The following is a 19,108-nucleotide window of genomic DNA, read 5'->3' as shown; positions in this document are numbered from 1 at the left end:
TAAATACTGAAATAAAATGTAGTTATTAATATTTGAATCTAAAAATAAAAAGTACGAATTAATATTGAAATCACTTATCTCAACAAAAACACTTCCGTCTCCAAAATGCAAGAATTTAAGTTTAAGCAGCGTTCAGAAGATTTTTTTTTTTAAATTAACCGTTAAAAGAAAAGCGTGATTTTATTCTGAACTTTAGCTAGTCACGTTTTAAGAAACTTACGATAAAAAAGAAAAGCGGATGGGGGGGGGTCATCCGAAGTTAGTTGGTGACGTTATAAGTAATTTCGAGATAAGATGGAAGCCGGAATTAAGTGGTGGAGACTGTAAAGGATAATATAATGGATTGAGTATACAATATTTAAGATCAACTCGGTAGATAAATAAACATTTATGGACGAGAACAAAAGCTAGCATTTAATAAAACAGAAATACATAAATTAAATACTGAATGGCAATACAGAAGCCCCAGTACTTTGCACCTGCTGATAGGACAGCCTCCTTAGTGGTTAATCCAAGGTTCGGGTCCCTGACTATCAGGCGGATAACGTCAGCCCAGACAAAACGTTTACCTCCAGCACTCTTACTAGTGACATGGCTACAAGGATAGACATAGAAACAGAAAATTTCCGCCATCTCTGCCAACTGTTCGCGCAAAATACTGCCAACCTAGAAAACAGCTATTTCTTCTCCCTTTGTCAGAAAAATCACTCATTAAAAAATGAGGACTGAGGGACAAATAAGAAGAAGCGAGAGTAACAGGAGCTGCCGATAAAGCATCCACAATGCGTTTTCTACTCTCCATTTAAACAATATTTTTTTTAAATTATTAAGTATTTAACTTAATAAAAGTCCAACAGACGTGTTTAAGGGAAAGTATGGTGATAGATTCCCCTCTCACGAACTAAAAATGAGTACCATTTCGTAATCTATTTTTGCAATCAACTCGGTAGATAAATAAACATTTATGGACGAGAAAAAAAGCTAGCATTTAATAAAACAGAAATATATAAATTAAATACTGAAATAAAATGTAGTCATTAATATTTGAATCTAAAAATAAAAAGTACGAATTAATATTGAAATCACTTATCTCAACAAAAACACTTCCGTCTCCAAAATGCAAGAATTTAAGTTTAAGCAGCGTTCAGAAGCTTTTTTTTTTAAAAATTACCCGTTAAAAGAAAAGCGTGATTTTATTCTGAACTTTAGCTAGTCACGTTTTAAGAAACTTACGATAAAAAAGAAAAGCGGATGGGGGGGGTCCTCCGAAGTTAGTTGGTGACGTTATAAGTAATTTCGAGATAAGATGGAAGCCGGAATTAAGTGGTGGAGACTGAAAAGCATAATATAATGGATAGTTATTAATATTTGAATCTAAAAATAAAAAGTACGAATTAATATTGAAATCACTTATCTCAAAAAAACACTTCCGTCTCCAAAATGCAAACTGTAGTAAAGTGTATAAACATTTTTACCCCTCTCTTTACTTAAAATTTGACCAAAAATCAGGAAATTAACCAATTTTAATGAAATTTTCAGTATTTATAAAATAATGATCACAGAATATAATGAATCGATTATTTTTATTTAGATCTTAGTGGAAATGTATTATGTTGTTTTAATAAAAAATACCTTTATTAAAGTTATGGGGTTTCTGTAGTAAAAAAAAAGATGAAAGAATTTATTTTTGCTTTTTTTTTTTAATTTAAATAAAGTATCGTAAATTATAACATTTAAAAAAAAGATTTTTTATTTTTACAGGAACATTACGAAAAAAGCCCCTAAATTCGTATTAATTAATTCGATATAACTCGAAGAAAAATTGATTTCTTGAACTACCGATATTACCATTGAATTAAGCATTATTTATTTAATATTTCCACACAAAAAAATTATAATAGCAAAAATATTTGTACTTTTTTTTTAAATTACAAATTTCACATAATTTTTATATGCAAGATTTTAATAATTTCCTTGCTCGCATGAATGTGAAACTTTCAGTGTAACATAATTTTTTTATAATCTCGAACAATAATTAAAAAAAAATTTAAAAACAGGAACATAAAAGATAATTAAATAAAAAAATTATAAAAACTGATACAAATGTTCAGAATAGGAATGTACGGATGCACGCCTGGAGGGGGGGGGGAATCTGATACCCCTACCCCCTTTTACTATCATGGCCTCATTTTGAAACAGCGTTTCTATTGGCTGTAATTTTGAGTTTCCGTATAATCGTGTTTCCAAACCTTTATTGGTTGCGTTTTAGCGAACGGCAGAATTACTTGTTTTTTGAGGACTAATTAAGCTATGCTTTGTACAAACAAGATTTTTTTTTAATTCAATATATTAGGACTTTACTAATTATCTTTGAAATAGACCCAGAAAACTAATCTTTATCTTTTAAAGGATTTTTACAATGAATTTATTTAACTTCAAAATTTAGCTGAATGGGTTAGCTCGCCGTGAAAACATTTTTCCCCTTTTTTTTTTTTTTTTTTTTTTCACGCTTACAAATATTTTTCCCCCTTTAGGAGATTAACTTTAGTCTCTAATCTTTCAAATACAATCAAAAAGTAGTTGGAAACCTGCAAAAAAATTATGATAAATCGGCTTTCAAAACTAGGTCCCTCTACTTTTATCGGCTAATTTTTGCCCGTACTTAATATACGTATTCAAAAGCCAGACTTTGAGGTGAAAATGTGCTGGGGCGACCACCAGAAGATTTACCTTTAAGAAGTTGATTTTTTTTTTTTTTTTTAAATATTCAACTGTTTACAGGTGTATTCGGGTCTGCTGCAAACAAATATTACAGTTTATTTTGTCGCTGACAAGAATTATTAACACAAGTAACACATTCACTAGCCCGTGGTTACTAGTATAGTTATGTTTGACTGACATTTTTTAAAAACTTTCATATACACGATGGTGAGGTGGGTACGCATGCGCAGAAAATTGCAGATATTGTAGCAGACAGACACCGCCAACCTCTCCATGTTAAGAACGGCTTCCGGGATAGACACCCCCAACTTCCCCTCGTTAAGAACGGCTGTCGGAATAGACACCTCCAACTTCCCCATGTTAAGACCGGCTGTCGGAATAGACACTCCCAACCTCCCCATGTTAAGAACGGTCGTCGGAATAGACACCCCCAACCTCCCCATGTTAAGAACGGCTTCGGGAATTGACACTCCCAACCTCCCCATATTAGGAACAGCAAGTTTTACCAAAAAAAGAAGAAAAAATCATTTTCTTTTTCGCTTGTTTAGGAAAAAATACATATACACCATAACCCTTTGTTTTCCTTGTTAAAAAAAAAGATGGCGGCCATTGCACAAAAGCTATTATAGAAAGCATTGGATGTTTACATTGTTACTATTGTGCGTTATTCTTGTCAGCGAGAATTTAAACGGTGATATTTGTTTGCAGCAGACCCGAATACACCTCTAAACAGATGAATACGAATACAAAAAAAATCAACTTCTTCAGGGTAAATCTTCGGGTGGTTCCCCAGTACACTTTCACCAAATTTGATCCTATGGATAAGTTTATCATAGCCTCACCGTAACTCTAGCAAACAACAGTGTGGGCTACTCAACTAAAAACAATAATAACACGCAATACATATCTACACACCGGCCGGGTGTTGACACCTCGGCTCCCCTAGACAAAATGCGTAAAATTTGCCTCTCACGCATGCGCCTTTACGCACCTTTCCAGCCAATGTATAAAAAACGAAAATATTTCGTCAAACACTAACCCTGACCCGACCAAACTAATTCTTCAGCGGATGTAGGTGAAGACACACAACGTGATCGAGGCTATCAACTTTCGAGCTAATCAAAATGCAAAAATAAGCATATTTTCTGTGTTGAATTTGAAATCGATTTTCAGGTCAAAATCGCTATAAAAGAGCGATGATATCTCTATCTAGTAGTGGGCGTCTTGGAATCAGCAGGCACACCAGCTTCCCGCTCGCTCATACGACCATTTCCACAGACGACTCTACAGGTAGTAGTCAACCCGACAGCACTGATATTCTCAACGTATCTGCAACGCCCGCTACTTGTTGTTCGCGACAACAATACTAAAGAACACCTCTTATCAATTGCCCATTTTCACGACAGATCGGTTCTTAGAAAGCCTCACGCGTGCAGGCTACGGCCTTTCTAAAGGAAAACTTTCTGGTTTCCAACCGACTCCCAGCCAGTACCTCAATTACCTATCAGCTAGACATAACCAGCTTGCAGACCCCAGGCCAATAATGACCTACCACTACTAGCCCTGCCGAAAGAACCGATTTCAACGAACACGTCCCGTTTTGCAGAAGATAAGTTTTCTATTTATTTTCTATTTCGAGAAAATAAATTCTATATAAATTTAATATCCGCCTTGGTCATCTTTGCTTTGGTTGTGTTTAACTCACTTTTTATCTTTCTTCAGTGTGTAAGGTTAACGTACTTATTAGCCCCGCAACAAGTTAAATACACATTTGAAGCTCGGACTTGATGATAATTTGTCGGGCTATGGAGAATTCTTATATGCACATGCAAGTCGAACTTTGAAAATTCGTCTTTTTATAGAAGTTTGAATGGCAATTCGAGTGCCGAACTTTGAAATTCGGTTGTATTTGAAAAGAAAAAAAAAAGAAGTCGCTTTTAAACAAGAGCTACTTTAATGAAAGTACAATTCGAGTCAGATTAAAAAAAAAAAAAAAAAGAGTGGTCGTTTTTAAATGAGAAATTTGGTGTGTCTAACAGAGGTCCGAATAGCTAGGGAAGAGACTAGCAGGGGACTGATTGATTAGGGTAGAGACTAGTAGGGGACCGATTTATGGATCAAGGAGGGAGGGATGTAGTTTGATATGCAGTAATTTGCATGTCAAAAACTACACGACAAAATGATATAACAAAAGACCTGAAATCAAGATGGCAGCGAGTCGAGTTTAGAAAACTGGAATCTAATCTGAAGATCAGGTCTACATGCATCTTAGAATAACCTTACAACAGTGTTAGTTACATATATTTTTCCATAGTACATATGCAGTCCTTTCCTCAGATTCGAGCACCAAAATCCAAATGGGGATTTTAATGTCTACCAAAGAGATTTGTTTAGTTTTTCAATTTATACAGATTCAGCTTTTTACATATCGTCACTTTCCTGGTCCACGGCCCCAGATCACAAGAATTTGTATGCCCTACTTCTCGGTCTATTCTTGACTATAATCGTTGAGACAGAAGCCGATAGCCCACTGGAAATGTTGATTACTTTGTGATAATGAGTAATACCATTTTGATAGTGGAATTACAAGTGACTATCCATCTCGTGCGATCTTGCTTAGAAACGGTGTGCATGTGTTTCCATGAATTGAGATGTAGTGCCGACCAGGGAAGAATTGAACTCAATCTGATTAAAGTAAATGCTGTTGTAACAATAACAACAAACATGTGTGTGTATATGTATGTGTCAGTGTGAGAGGATTAGTCATTATGTGTGTGTTGCCTTTTTCAGTGTGTATGTGTGTGATGGTATGTGAATGATTAATGTAAGTGACACACATCATCAATGTTATCTGTGTGAATGACTTAGTCATTCACACAAATAACATTGTTAATGATGATGATGATGATGCTGATGCTGCTGCTGCTGCTGCTGCTGCTGCTGATGATGATGATGATGATGATGATGATGATGATGATGATGATGATGATGATAAAAAGGACGAGGGGAACAAGCTTAGCATAATCTCGTGCATTGTCTTGCGAATATGACACTCGTTCAGTTCGGCTGCGTACCAGATTTATTACTTGAACTGAAGCAAAACCTCCAACTACTACTATTTCAAACGATATATCCGTTTCGTGGGATCATATCAGTAACTATGATTTTTTAGCACACGAACGTAGTAAACAGTATCCATTTTTTGCTAGGGTGTTCTTTTGGGGGCGTGGCTTACGTGTTTATGCACACGCCTTTAGTCGATGCCGATTTTCCACCGTCAATGAACATTAACAACGAAAACAGGATTGATACTGGAGAACGACAAAATATCATTCTAACATTTAAAAACAACTTTATTTTCATTATGTAAAGGACAAAACGAAATGAGAAGAGTGTTAGTAATTTCTCTCCGATAGGCTCATAAGAGTAGTGGTCGATGGACAAAAATCAGAGGCCTGCAGTATTAATGCTGGAGCCCCTCAGGGGTCAATCCTAGGCCCAACTCTCTTCCTGATCTACATCAATGACCTCCCTAAACACATACTTAAATCATTCGTTGACATCTATGCTGATGACACGACCATCTATAGCAACACATCAAAGGCTGTAAATGACAAAGTTCTCTCTGATTCTCTCTCCTCTGATCTCGAGCGCATGGTTCAGTGGCGGAAGACGTAGCTGGTTACCTTTAATGTGTCTAAAACCAAACTCCTATCCTTACATCATCAACGCTCTGATCCCCATCTGGCATCAATTGGGATGGATGGCTCTCGTCTGGGAGAGGCCCCGTGTTTTGACAAGCTTCTGGGTTTGACCTTTACTCCTGATCTGAAATGGAACACGTACATCAAGTCTGTTGCCAAGGTCGCTGGAAAGATGGTGGGATCCTTCTACCGCTCCAGAGGATATCTCACTACTGATGCAATTCTCTATCTATATAAAAGCCAAGTACGTCCAAGGATGGAATACTGCTGCCATATCTGGGCAGGAGCTGCTAAAAACAGCCTATCCTGCCTCGACAGAGTACAAAATAGACTCTGTGGCTTAGTGGGGGATGCCCTTTTCTCTACCCTGCAACCTCTCTCCCACAGAAGAAATGTTGCGAGCCTATCCTTGTTTTATCGTTATTTCCATGGCAGGTGATCGTCTGAACTCCAATCTCTGGTCCCCCATCGCCAGTCTTTCGCGAAAAACACCCGTCTTGCTGAATCCATTGTGAAAAATTTCCCCCACTCTTTATCTGTGCCTAAATCAAAACGCGGATTCCATGAACAAAGCTTCTTTCTTAGAACTGCACGCCTGTGGAACTCTGTTCCGTCTGCCTACTTCCCACCTAACTACAACTTGGATGTCTTCAAGTCCAACGTTAACAAATCTCTAATGAACCGCCCCCTTAAGTAAACACTTCATCAAATCTCCACACTAACGTAATGTACTTGCAATAACCCTTATCCCTGAGTGGCTTCCGGGCCTTGATAAGTGGTGACCACTGTGTAAAAAAAAAAAACAGAAGATAAAAAGATTAGAAAGTCTGGTTAGAAGAGAAAGAGCTCATGTACGCGTGTTGAAAGTAAAAAAAACTACAGTTACCTCCCTTACACTTAAAATAAGGCCCTGTCTCATTGGCCAAAGCTGCCGCTCATCGACCAATCACGGCAACCTATTTATTAAGTGGGCGTAGAGACTCCCTTTAAATGCTCTCTTTCGTACGAACATCAGTGGAGAAAAGGCGTTTTATTTCATCTCTCTACTTCTTAACTTGAAAGGAGCCGTCAAACTCAAGACGTTAAAATAACTTTTTTTGGACTTCTTAAAAAGCCGCAAACGCAATTGTTTTGCAACCTACATATTTTACGTTTGTATTTATTTGAAGTTAAACACACTTTTATTGTTCTCCGACTTGTATATACATGCTTCTTTTTCATCTGAGTCCAAAGTGTCTGGTCGAAACACAACATTTTGCAAAACAATTCTCAAGTTTAGCTGGTTGTCGCGAAAAAAGAAAAGATACACACAAAAAATAAAATAAAATACAGGAGATCACTTTTAAAGAAGCCCCCTATATATATATATATATATATATATATATATATATATATATATATATATATATATATATATAACTACTTCATTTACTCACATAAAATTAACATACGAAAGTATAGATTTATACGTAAACTTTAAGTATTTACTTCAAAAGTGCTCAATACGTAGGTAGAGCTAGTTAGTAATTTATAAAATATATATGGCGATTAAGCTACACTGAATATTCGGCGTTTCATCCACTCTAGGATTCCTCAGGCTTATACGCAAATTCTGTGGTTGTTTATCATTTTTATATGGTCGTCTTCTATTGAGGATTTAGTTAGCCAATCAGCTTTCTAGTATCCACCGTGTCCCTTCCTATCAGCCAATGGGCATGCATTTTATCGGACAAAGGATCTGTTTTAAAACTAGGTTAGTGGGGTTTTTTTGTTAGTTTATATATAGATATATATATATATATGTGTACATACATATATGCACATATATATACATATATATACATACATATGTGTGTGATCGTTTATGTATATTCATGTTTATTTAATTTATTTATTTGTTTATTTTCTATTGTTTTTGTCAGTTTTTGGTCTGAACTCCGCACCAAAGATAATGACGGCAGTTCTTAAGACAGTGCTGGGCAAAGACGATGCAGTGAAGAGAGGCGACGATGTACTAGTGGACGAAACAGAGGTGACTGCGGAAAGGGTGAGAGAGCATATCGAAGCATATGGACTGATAACAAAACCGCCTGAGTCATTGGAAAACGGAATGGCTTTGGGATTTCGACTACAGAACAATAAGGCAGGAAAATTGATGTTTGGGCGAGGAAATGAGATCCCTGAAGGCAAGGTTGACCTAGCCAAGAGAGAGCTTTTCTCTATATGTGGAAAGCTGGATGGCCACTACCCAATAGCTGGATGGCTGCGAACTGCGTGCAGTTTTATTAAAAGGCAGACTGGGACAGACAGTTGGGAAGATGCAGTTGATCAAGAAGTGCTTCTCATGATACAAAAGTCATTGCAGAAGTGAAAAAAATGGACCCTGTGAGAGGAGAATGGCATGTAAAGGAGGGCCATGAAGGGGTGATATGGACTGATGCTAGCAGTGTAGCATTAGGGATATTATTGGAAATAGGAGAAGTGGCTGTTGAAGATGCTGCTTGGCTACGCAAAAAGAATGATAGTGCCCATATCAATGTTGCGGAACTCGATGCTGTGATGAAAGGCATCAATATAGCTCTAAAATGGAGGCTACGGATAGTGAACGTTAAAACAGACTTTGCAACAGTGGTATCGTGGATTAAATCGGAGCTGTCTGGTGATAAGTGGATCAAAACAAAAGGAGCAACGGAGATGCTTATCTTGGAGCGCTGGGAGACTTGGTTCGAGAATTCGAACTAAAGGTAACTATTACCTTAGTTCCGTCACAAAAAAATAAAGCAGATGGGCTTACAAGAGTCAAGAAAGTCTGGCTACACAAGGAAAGAGAGGGGGCTCCAGCATGTTGTGCAGTAGAGAATTTTAAAGACCTGCATAACCTGCATCATTTTGGAAAGGAACGGATCCTTTACCTGGCAAGAAAAGTAAACCCGCACGTCACAATGCAAGACGTCCAAAAGGTGGTGGAACAATGTAGGGAATGCTAATCAATCGACCCTGCACCGGATAGACATGAAAATGGGAACTGTATGTTGAAGAGAATTGGCGGAAATTGGCCACTGACATCACACATTATCAACATGAACCGCATGTAACTATGATAGATTGTGGTCCTGGGAGAGTAGCGATATGGCGGAAAATCAAGAATGAAACAGCAGAAGAGGTAAAGAGAGTTGTCGAGGAGGTTTTTATGGAAAGGGGGCCAATAGAAGAGGTGTTGGTGGATAATGGTACGTCTTTCCGCTCGGAAGTTTTTAGAGACTTATGTGCGAAGTGGAATGTGGGGCTATATTTTAGAGCTGCATACCGTCCAAGTGGAAATGGAATTATAGAGAGGCACCATCGCACTATAAAAGCTGTGGCATCAAGAAGGCAGATTTTGCCCCAAGAAGCAGTTTTTTGGTACAATATGATGCCGAAGGCTGGTCAAGACGAAAATTCAGTGCCGCACCGGTCTATTTTTTCTTATGAATGGCGACATCCATTGACTGTAACACAGAGAGAAGAACAGGCCCGCATGAACATCGCAGTTGGTGAAGAGGTGTGGGTGAAACCACCCAATTCTCGTTGCATGACTCGCTGGGGAAAAGGTACAATGACTGAAGTACTCTCCAAAAACAAGGTAGCGATTGACGGAATGCCTCGTCACATTTTAGATATACGGAGAGTCTCCTTGCCATAAGAGGAAGGGAAGGTTGATGCTGATGTTGAAGTGTCTGAAGAAGAGCCTCTTCGACAATCGCACCATGAACGAAGACGCCCAGCGTGGATGGCAGACTATGATACTAATTATTGATCTTAGAGATCAAGGGGGCGTGTGGTTAAAAGTAAAGAACCTTACCTCATGCATCGTGTGGCTCGTGTTAGGAAAGAAAAAAAAGAGAAAATAAAAATGGCCGCCCCCTGGTATTTATGGACTGAAAATCACGTGATGTGACGAGAGGGGGGAGGGGGTATGCAAATGAGATGTGGTTGGGTCTCTCTATAAAAGTGCCGTCTTCTTCATTTCGGGCGTCAGTGTGGAAAGTGCCGAGAGAAGAGGACAGTTGGATTTGAGTTTGAGACTTTTGATCTGAGGTTGAGTTCAAATTATACGTCAATATATATTTGACGTCAAATTTAACGTCAATATATATTTAATGTCAAATTTAACGTCAATATATATATATATATATATATATATATATATATATATATATATATATATATATATATATATATATATATATATATATATAAATCTATACATACACATGAACGAACTGTGTTTAAATTCTCAAGGAGCGAACGAGTAGTCATCTTTATGACGTCGTGCGGACTTGGAAATATTTGTTGAAGAAAACAAAACATTTACAACAAAACAAATTAATTTTGATTATCGTGCGATAAACTGTATTTATTTCACAAAACGCACGAATGAGTCACCATCTTTATGACCTCGTGCGGACTTGGAAATATTTGTTGAAAAGAAAAAAAAATTCATTGCTATTATTTGCCATTGTGACAAAAAAAATTTTTCTGCACTATTATTTGTCTTGTGACAAAAAAAACTTTTAAAGCAAAGCTTATTTATTGCTTACCCCCCCTCGACCAACAACAACAATATATATATATATATATATATATATATATATATATATATATATATATATATATATATATATATATATATATATATATATTCTTGAGCTAAACTCTGCTCTCGTGGGGAGACAAGAAAATAGAAACATTAGTCTACTTATGACTCCACGTGTTTCAAAGCTGTGATTCTCTGGCGAGACTCTTTTACAAAATTTTTGTCGCTCTTGGAGAGAAGAAGAAACCAGATTCACGTTTGATTTAAAATAAATAAGAGTGAATCCTAAAATGGAGAATTTTAAGACATTGAAGAGTGTAAGGGCTCTCGAAGTTGCCCAGGAAGTCTTAAAGGATGATATTACACTTATCATCGAAATGCTGGAACAACGTGAAAGACTAAGAAAAAGGACTTTCCAGAAAGAGGAAGATATTATCAAAGAGATGCTAGTTGAAGTTCGTTCCTTGAATGAAAAAATTAAAGCAATATGCATCAAAGCAGAGTTTGACGAAATTTTTAAGCAGATAATTTCTGCATCACCTCAATATGAGCCTGAATTTGTGTCTTGCAGAAGTGAGAGCAGATTTGTCTGAACTGAAAACGTCATATCAGATCGATTTTTGAGAATAATTCCCCTTGATTTTTGTTGATCAGTCACATTATGTTTGAAAAGTTATCTGTGGTCTTGAGAATGGAAATTAGTCACAGAGTGGGCACGAATTATCCGTCTTTGACTCAAATATTTGACAATTATAATGAAGCTGTTCGTGCTCTGTCGAGGAATAAGAAATATTCGCTATCAGCAGAAACTAATTCGAAGGGCGATGGAACAGATGTTAAAAATCAGGAAAAGGGGAAAGGAGATGTTGCCTAACAGAATTTTTCTACTAATTATGCCGGTACATACTGCAAACTTTGCTCAAACCATGGCCACTCTATGTGCAGCAAATTCTCTACTTATAAAGCAAGAGTTGAGAAGTGTAAACAGTTGAAATTGTGTATCGGATATTCCAGTTATAAACACAAAAGCGAAGAATGCTCTGGGTGCCAGAACAATTCTCTCTCCTGCAAACTGTGTCGATCTAAGGCACAATTACACCTTTATGTGATAATCCCCCCAAAATAATTCCACTATTTTCCCATGTTGATGAAAACAACATCATATTACCTGTTGTAGCTATTTCATTACATAATGGAAAAAAGAAAACTACGGTTAACTGCCTTTTAGACACTGGAAGTCAGCGATCTTATTTTTCCAAAAAAATATTAAAGGAACTAAGATATCCTGATGGAGATTCGAATCTTACCGATTACCAGATGAAAACCTATACTGGTGTTACGGTAAAGAGTCTTGAACAAGTTGTTTTGAATGTTAATGTTGGTAAAGGGAGACAACTCCCCATTCCGGTTTTAATAGATGACCAATTTGGTATTCAATTCCAGTTTGATAATTTCTGTCAAGTAAAGTCCAACCTAAATAAATTAAAATACAGGTTGGCATTTTCTAGTGAAAAACATAGCAATGCTATAAAAATTGACGGTATCCTAGGTGTAGATATATTTTAATTTATGACTAACTCTATAATTATTAAATGCATGAATGGACACGCATGGGATTTACCTCAAGGGATTGCTCCATTTGGTAATGTTCAGCATTTTTTATATGCCGATCAAATCTTTCCTGTAGAAACTGAAAAATCCAATCATTGTGCTAATTATCATACTATAATATCGGAACATGCCCGTTGCCCAGAGCGCCAATTGAACGCTACATCGGAACCCAAATTAACCTACCAGGATCCATTCTCGGATATATTTGAATCTTCAAATATGGAGAGAAATTTAGAAAGGATGTTTGCTGTGGAAACTGATGGCACTTCCCTTGATGAAGAATTAATCGCGGACTATGACCAAAATAAAATCAATAGCTTCAAGAAGTCTATTGAATTTAAAAACAACTTCTATTTTGTGGATTGAAGTTGGCTCACAGGATTTTCACAAATATATATGGATACCACATAGACTAGTTTTTAAATTTGATCAACAGGTAACTACCAAAATAAGACATGTTTTTAATTGTTCTTTAAAGGCTGGAGGTGGTTATTCTCTTAATGAGTCTTATGATCAGACTCAAGTCTGATGAAGATAAAAATAGATCTTGTTTTTTTGTGAAAGATGAAAACAAATTGATATTTTATCGTTATTGCACATTGATATTTGGCTTCAATGCAAGATGAAAACAAATTGATATTTTTTCGTTATTGCACATTGATATTTGGCTTCAGTGCCCCTTTATATGAAATTATGTCCTGCAGTATCATGTGAGTAACTTTCCAAATGACACATGTACTAAGATGTTGAAAAGTCAATTTTATGTTGACAACCTGTGTATGACAAGCAATTCTTCGGGGGAGATAATCAGCCTTTATAAAAATGCAGTGCCTCGATTACAAAAGGGAAATTTCCAGCTGAGGTCATGTAATTCCAATTATAGAGTCCTACGAGAAATCATGATTGAGGATGGTAATATTGTGCAACATAACTGTGAGTATGAAAAGGTTCTTGGGTATAAATACCTCCCTGAATCAGATACTTGATAGTATCTCTCACACTTCAGTTAAGGAAAATATACTCTCTAAAAGGGATATTTTTGCACAGCAAAAATAGTTGATCCTTTATCACTCTGTGCTCCTGTAACAGTTAAAGCGAAAATCCTTCTTAGAAAATTATGGTTGCTCGAATTGAGTTGGGATCAAAAGGTACCAACAGACATAATGACAATCTGGTCAAATTTAGCTGAGGATCTTTCTGGTTTGAGGAATCTGTCCTTCTCACGACAGGCTGTAGACAGTGACAGTCCACTGAAGTTGTATATCTTCTGTGATGCTTCACCACAGGCATATGTGTTTGTTATTTATGGGGTGCAAAATGGGAAATCCCATATAATATTTTGAAGTTTAAATATTTTAAGTGAAAGTAGCACCAATGAAAGCTAAAACTTTGCCAATGGGGGAGTTGCTTGCTGTATACATTGCATTGAACATTGAGCATGTTGCTGAGAACATACTCTAATATCAAAATTGAGAGCATTATTGTTTTAGTGGATGCGCATGTCGTTTTGTCATGGTTTCTCTCAGACAATGTGAAGGCAAAAAGCCTATATACCAGGAATAGATTAAGAGACATTCATGATATGAAAGAGAATTTTACTAAAGAATTTGGAGTGGACATTCACTACAAGTATGTCCCCTTTGTGGAAAACCCGGTGGATCTGCTTTCTCATGGTGTCAGCCTGGAAAAATTTAAAGAGAAACTGGACTTATGGACCTGCATGGATAGTTCAGGAACCAGAGAATTGGTCTACAAGTACCTTGAGCTGCATGATTCCAGAAAACCAGCGATATGTGGAAAATGTTTTTCATAGTACAATAGGTGGAACTATTTGTAAACCACTAATTCCCTTTGACAGGTTCTCGAGTTATGCTGTGCCACTGCCTTCGTATTCAAATTTGTGAATAAATGTAAACGAGTGAAGAAACAGTCTAATCCAAAACAGTCTGCCAAAATTTACTTGATTAAAATGATGCAATCACAAGCCTTTGATGTCGAGATTGCTTATCTGAAGGACCCCCTTGATAAGAAGATTTCTTCGCTGGTTAAGAATCTTAACATCTTTCTCGACTCCGACGGGATCTTAAGAGTGGATGGCAGAATTGCCAATTCAAGATATGACTATAATTTGGTCTTTCTAATTTTGATTGCCAAGCAACATCCACTAACGAAATTAATAATTTTGGATAGCCATCATCGGGCACGACAATAACAAAATTAAGGTTGTCTGGATATTGGCTTCCCCAAGCAAGGCAGTCGGAGAAGTCTGTAATCTCAAGCTGCTATACCTGTAAAAAAAATTCAACAGCTTAGCTTTTAAATACCCCAAAACACCCGAAACACAGAGTTAGGCTAATAAATCCCTTTCAACATATCCGTATTGATTACATGGGTCACATCTGGGTATAAAGAGAAGGAAGCCTACAAAAATGTATCTGTTCGTTTCCACACGTATGAATGTGAGAGCTATTCACATTAAGCTTGTGCCGGATATGAGCATTCAAGCTTTCATTCTTGCATTAATTCGTTTTTCTAATATTTATGGAGTACCCACTCATATATACAGTGATAATGCACATTCCTTTAATGCTTCTTTAGGTGGCGATGTAATTAAACATCACATCAACAACAATGAATTCAATAATGCATTTACCAGCTCTGCTATCATGCACATAAAAATACCTCTTTACTCTCCTTGGATTGGTAGTACTTGGGAGAGAATGATCATGGTAATAAAATCATGCTTGTTTAAAACATTAGGTCGATCCAAAATCGGTTATTTTAAACTCTTAACCCTTCTATCAGACGTCCAAAGGGCAGTGAACTCCAGGCCTCTGACCTACAAATGTTCTACTGATGTTGAATTACTCCCTTTAGCACCCAACTGTTTTATTCATCCTAACATAAACTCAGAACTTTCCTTTCAAGCTGACAACCCCAGTTTAGTTGAAACAAAACCAGTCACAAGATCTCTACTTGTAAGTACCTTGGAAAACAGAGAAGAATTGACTTCGAAATTCAAAGACCTGTGGCATGAGGAATATTTGCTGAGTCTAAGAAAAAGTTACAAGGATTTGCATGAAATTGAGTTCCACAATAAAATCAAGGTAAATGATGTGATTCTTATAAAGAATCCTGCCAAGCCTTTCTGGAAACTGGGCAGAGTTATTGAACTGTTTAGTGGGAGCGATGGCAAAGTTCGTTCCGCTCGAATAAAAAGAGGCAATGGTGCAGTGGAAATACATAGCCACAAAGATTTGTTTCCATTGGAGTTGTCTTTAACTCATAACTATTTTCCTGACACTCCAGCTGAAGAGGAATCCGATGAAAGCGCACTCTCTTCTATTGAAGTTTGTAAGAATCCTAATATGGGACCAGCAGATGCTTCAGAAGAATTTATTACTTACAAATCTAAGAGAATAAAGAAACCAATGTCTAATCCAGAATATCTGTATTATTAAAAAAAAAAAAATTATTAAAAACTACATATACATTCTTGTAATCAGGCCTGAAATTTTTATATATATTATTTATATATATATATATATATATATATATATATATATATATATATATATATATATATATATATATATATATATATATATATATATTAAGTCCTAAAGGGACGTGCAACGAATTCATTTGTCGCATTTTTTGTTGTTGGGAGAATATAAAAAAAAAACTAGAGTTACCTCCCTTTTCATCTTATTTCCTTTCCTTACACTTAAAATAAGGCCCTGTCTCATTGGCCAAAGCTGCCGCTCATCGACCAATCACGGCAACCTATTTATTAAACGGGAGTAGAGATTCCCTTTAAATGCTCTCTTTCATACGAACATCAGTGGAGAAAAGACGTTTTATTTCATCTCTCTACTTCTTAACTTGAAAGGAGCCATCAAACTCAAGACGTTAAAATAACTTTTTTTGGACGTCTTATAAAGCCACAAACACAGTTGTTTTGCAACCTACTTATTTTACGTTTGTATTTATTTGAAGTTAAATACCCTTTTATTCTTCTCCGACTTGTAAATTCGTGCTTCTTTTTCGTCCGAGTCCAAAGTGCCTGGTCGAAACACAACAGTAGGGTCCGATGGCAGCCATGATGGATTTTTCATGAATAAATCGAACCCAGAACCAAAGCCACAGAAGATTCTGTTACACCCCAAGAGAGAAGTTTATGGTTTGGCTCGAGTCCCCTGGATGTTGTCTAGTGTGTCTAGAGGAAGTTGTCGCATGTCTAACCCCTTTTATTAACTCTGCCACATGCTCAGCTCACCTGAGAAATAGCCTCTGATTAGACAAGCCGAAACGGAAGTAATAAGAACGCATTCCATTTGTTCCACAAACGATTATGCTTGCACCAATCGGTACTGAGCTTATAAAACACTTATATTCAAACTAATAAACCACGAAGTATCGCTGCTGCCTACCTGCAACATTTTGTTTGAATTCCTACACACCCATGCACTAAATTGTGTTATTTCATAATAAATAAGAGATTTTGTTTTATTCCACATGAGTAGTTTTGTGTAAAATGTGATCAGAACAAAAAAAAAACAAAAAAACAAACAAACAAAAAACAAACAAACAAACAAACAAACAAAAAATCTAATTGGTTCAAAGTCTGACTATTTACCCGGAACTTCGTTTTACATGAACGCGTCTGACAGTAGCATAACAGGGAGAGAAGTATGTGAATGTCTTTTCACGTTGGGTCCATAGTGTTATATATAAAAAAAGAATCAACAATGGACACAAGAAAAACAATATTATTAATATGTTTTTTTTCTTTACTGATATCCGTGAAAGCACAGACTCACGCCATCATAGGTTTATTTCCTATAAATTTGTCTCCAGCTAATGAAGTTACGAGCTTGCATACAGCATTAAATGAATATCGTGGTAAATATCTTCCCTCAAATACTCCATTAGGTAAGATATATATTTTTATTTATTTTTCATTTTTATTCGAAAGATTAAAAAAGAAATGATTGACCGACCGGATCATTCATCTGAGCAAAGTGGAACATTCTATTTTTTATCTTCCTTTTTTCTTTTTTTTTTTTTTTTTTTTTTTGAGGCCTTTTTATGCCCTGTTTTTTTTTTTTTTATTATTATTTTTTATTTTTATATATATTTTGAGAATTATTTATTTTATTGTTTTCCCCGGTTGATTTCTGGAGCAGGTCTGAAGTGAGTTTGCCTGGCAGGTGTTTGGCTTCTCGCTTCTCTCGAACCTTTTCACTATCTGCACTATCTGGGTCCTTGAAAAAAAACAAAACAAAACAAAAAAAACAAAAAATAACGTTAAAATAAATAAAAATCTTGACTGTTTGTTGTTTTTTGGTAAACATGTGACGGTTATTTGTCAGCTTCAAGAAATTTTGTGTCTAATTATTCTCGCGTTGTGTGTTGTTGTCATCTTTTCGCCTGCTCCTAAACTATAAACTATCTGGCCCAGTACAATACTGATCAAAAATTAAAGACCACTTGAAAAGCTTTAAAAAGAAACCTTATTTTTAAGGACAGATTTTAAACTCCTCCCACTTAAGGTTACCAATACTACAATCTAAAAGGTTATGGAGAAAAAACTACATTCAGACATTTTATTCAGAAATTTACATTTTTTATAAAATGAGGCATTTTACACTTGATCAAAATTATAAGACCAGGAACATAAAATCTACAAAATTGTACGAAAAGTGTACGAAAACATTCAACAATCAAATCTAATAATGAGTTCTACCTCCACTGGTTTTGATAACTTTGAACATTCTTTGGGGCAAGCTAGAAATAAGCGTTTCCATTAAGGATGGGGGATGTTGCTCCGGCTTCTGAAGATGGCTTCACGAAGTTCATTTTTGGTTGAATATTGTGTGCTATTTCGATAAACATCTCTTGTCATCCATCTCCAAACATTTTCAATTGGGTTCAAGTCCAGTGAACATGCAGGATGTCCCAAAGAGATGGATTCCATTTTCTTATTGAAAGGTCAAGGTCCGTCGTGCAGCATGGATTGCAGCATTATCCTGTTGTAATATCTGTCCCCACACAAACCATGTCCCTCCGTTATCAACGATGCTTTTTGTAGCGTGCTAACATAACCAGCCTCTGTCTGGCGACCCTGCACTACCTGGAGCTTTATTGTCCCTCTGTAATAAAAGGCACCCTATACCATTAGGGACCTTCCACCATTATGACGTACGGAGAAAATTTCAAAAGGCATGTTCGTTGGCAGCCATCAGAAGCATCTAGATTGGATTTTTTCTCATCAGAAAACAAAACTTTCTTCCACTTCTCAACATGTTTGGTATTCACGACCAAACCTTAAGCAGCCCACCTTGTGACGTGGAAGCAGGTGAGGAATTTGTTTACGCTTTTTATTTACCATGATTTTTTGTCTGATGCTTACTGGACTACAATTAGTATCTGGTACTGCCTTAATAAGACTAGAAAAAAATCCCCTGCCTTTCACAACAACCCATCTTATATT

General features: G+C 36.4%; 2 protein-coding genes across 2 annotated transcripts in view; both read left to right on the top strand.

The window, feature by feature from the left end:
* The first annotated feature begins 15,041 nt into the window (after window positions 1–15,041).
* Window positions 15,042–16,073, top strand: LOC145267190 (uncharacterized). The gene has a single exon (XM_080123253.1). The coding sequence runs from the start codon at window positions 15,042–15,044 to the stop codon at window positions 16,071–16,073; it is 1,032 nt and encodes a 343-aa protein (XP_079979379.1).
* Window positions 16,074–16,555: 482 nt separating this feature from the next.
* LOC145267120 (uncharacterized) overlaps window positions 16,556–19,108 on the top strand; it is a 162,261-nt gene continuing 159,708 nt past the window's right edge. The window contains exon 1 of the mRNA XM_080123152.1: window positions 16,556–17,547. Coding sequence (XP_079979278.1) covers window positions 17,313–17,547 — 235 coding nt within the window. The 5' untranslated portion in view covers window positions 16,556–17,312. The remainder of the gene's footprint in view (window positions 17,548–19,108) is intronic.

Source organism: Euprymna scolopes, chromosome 42 (assembly GCF_053919585.1).
Source record: "Euprymna scolopes isolate OS-2025 chromosome 42, ASM5391958v1, whole genome shotgun sequence".
Taxonomy (NCBI): domain Eukaryota; kingdom Metazoa; phylum Mollusca; class Cephalopoda; order Sepiida; family Sepiolidae; genus Euprymna; species Euprymna scolopes.
This window is presented reverse-complemented; position numbering and strand designations above follow the sequence as displayed.

What these genes read in the sequence shown, in the direction of transcription:
- LOC145267190 (XM_080123253.1), top strand. Translation starts at nt 15,042, where the DNA reads ATGTATCTGTTCGTTTCCACACGTATGAATGTGAGAGCTATTCACATT.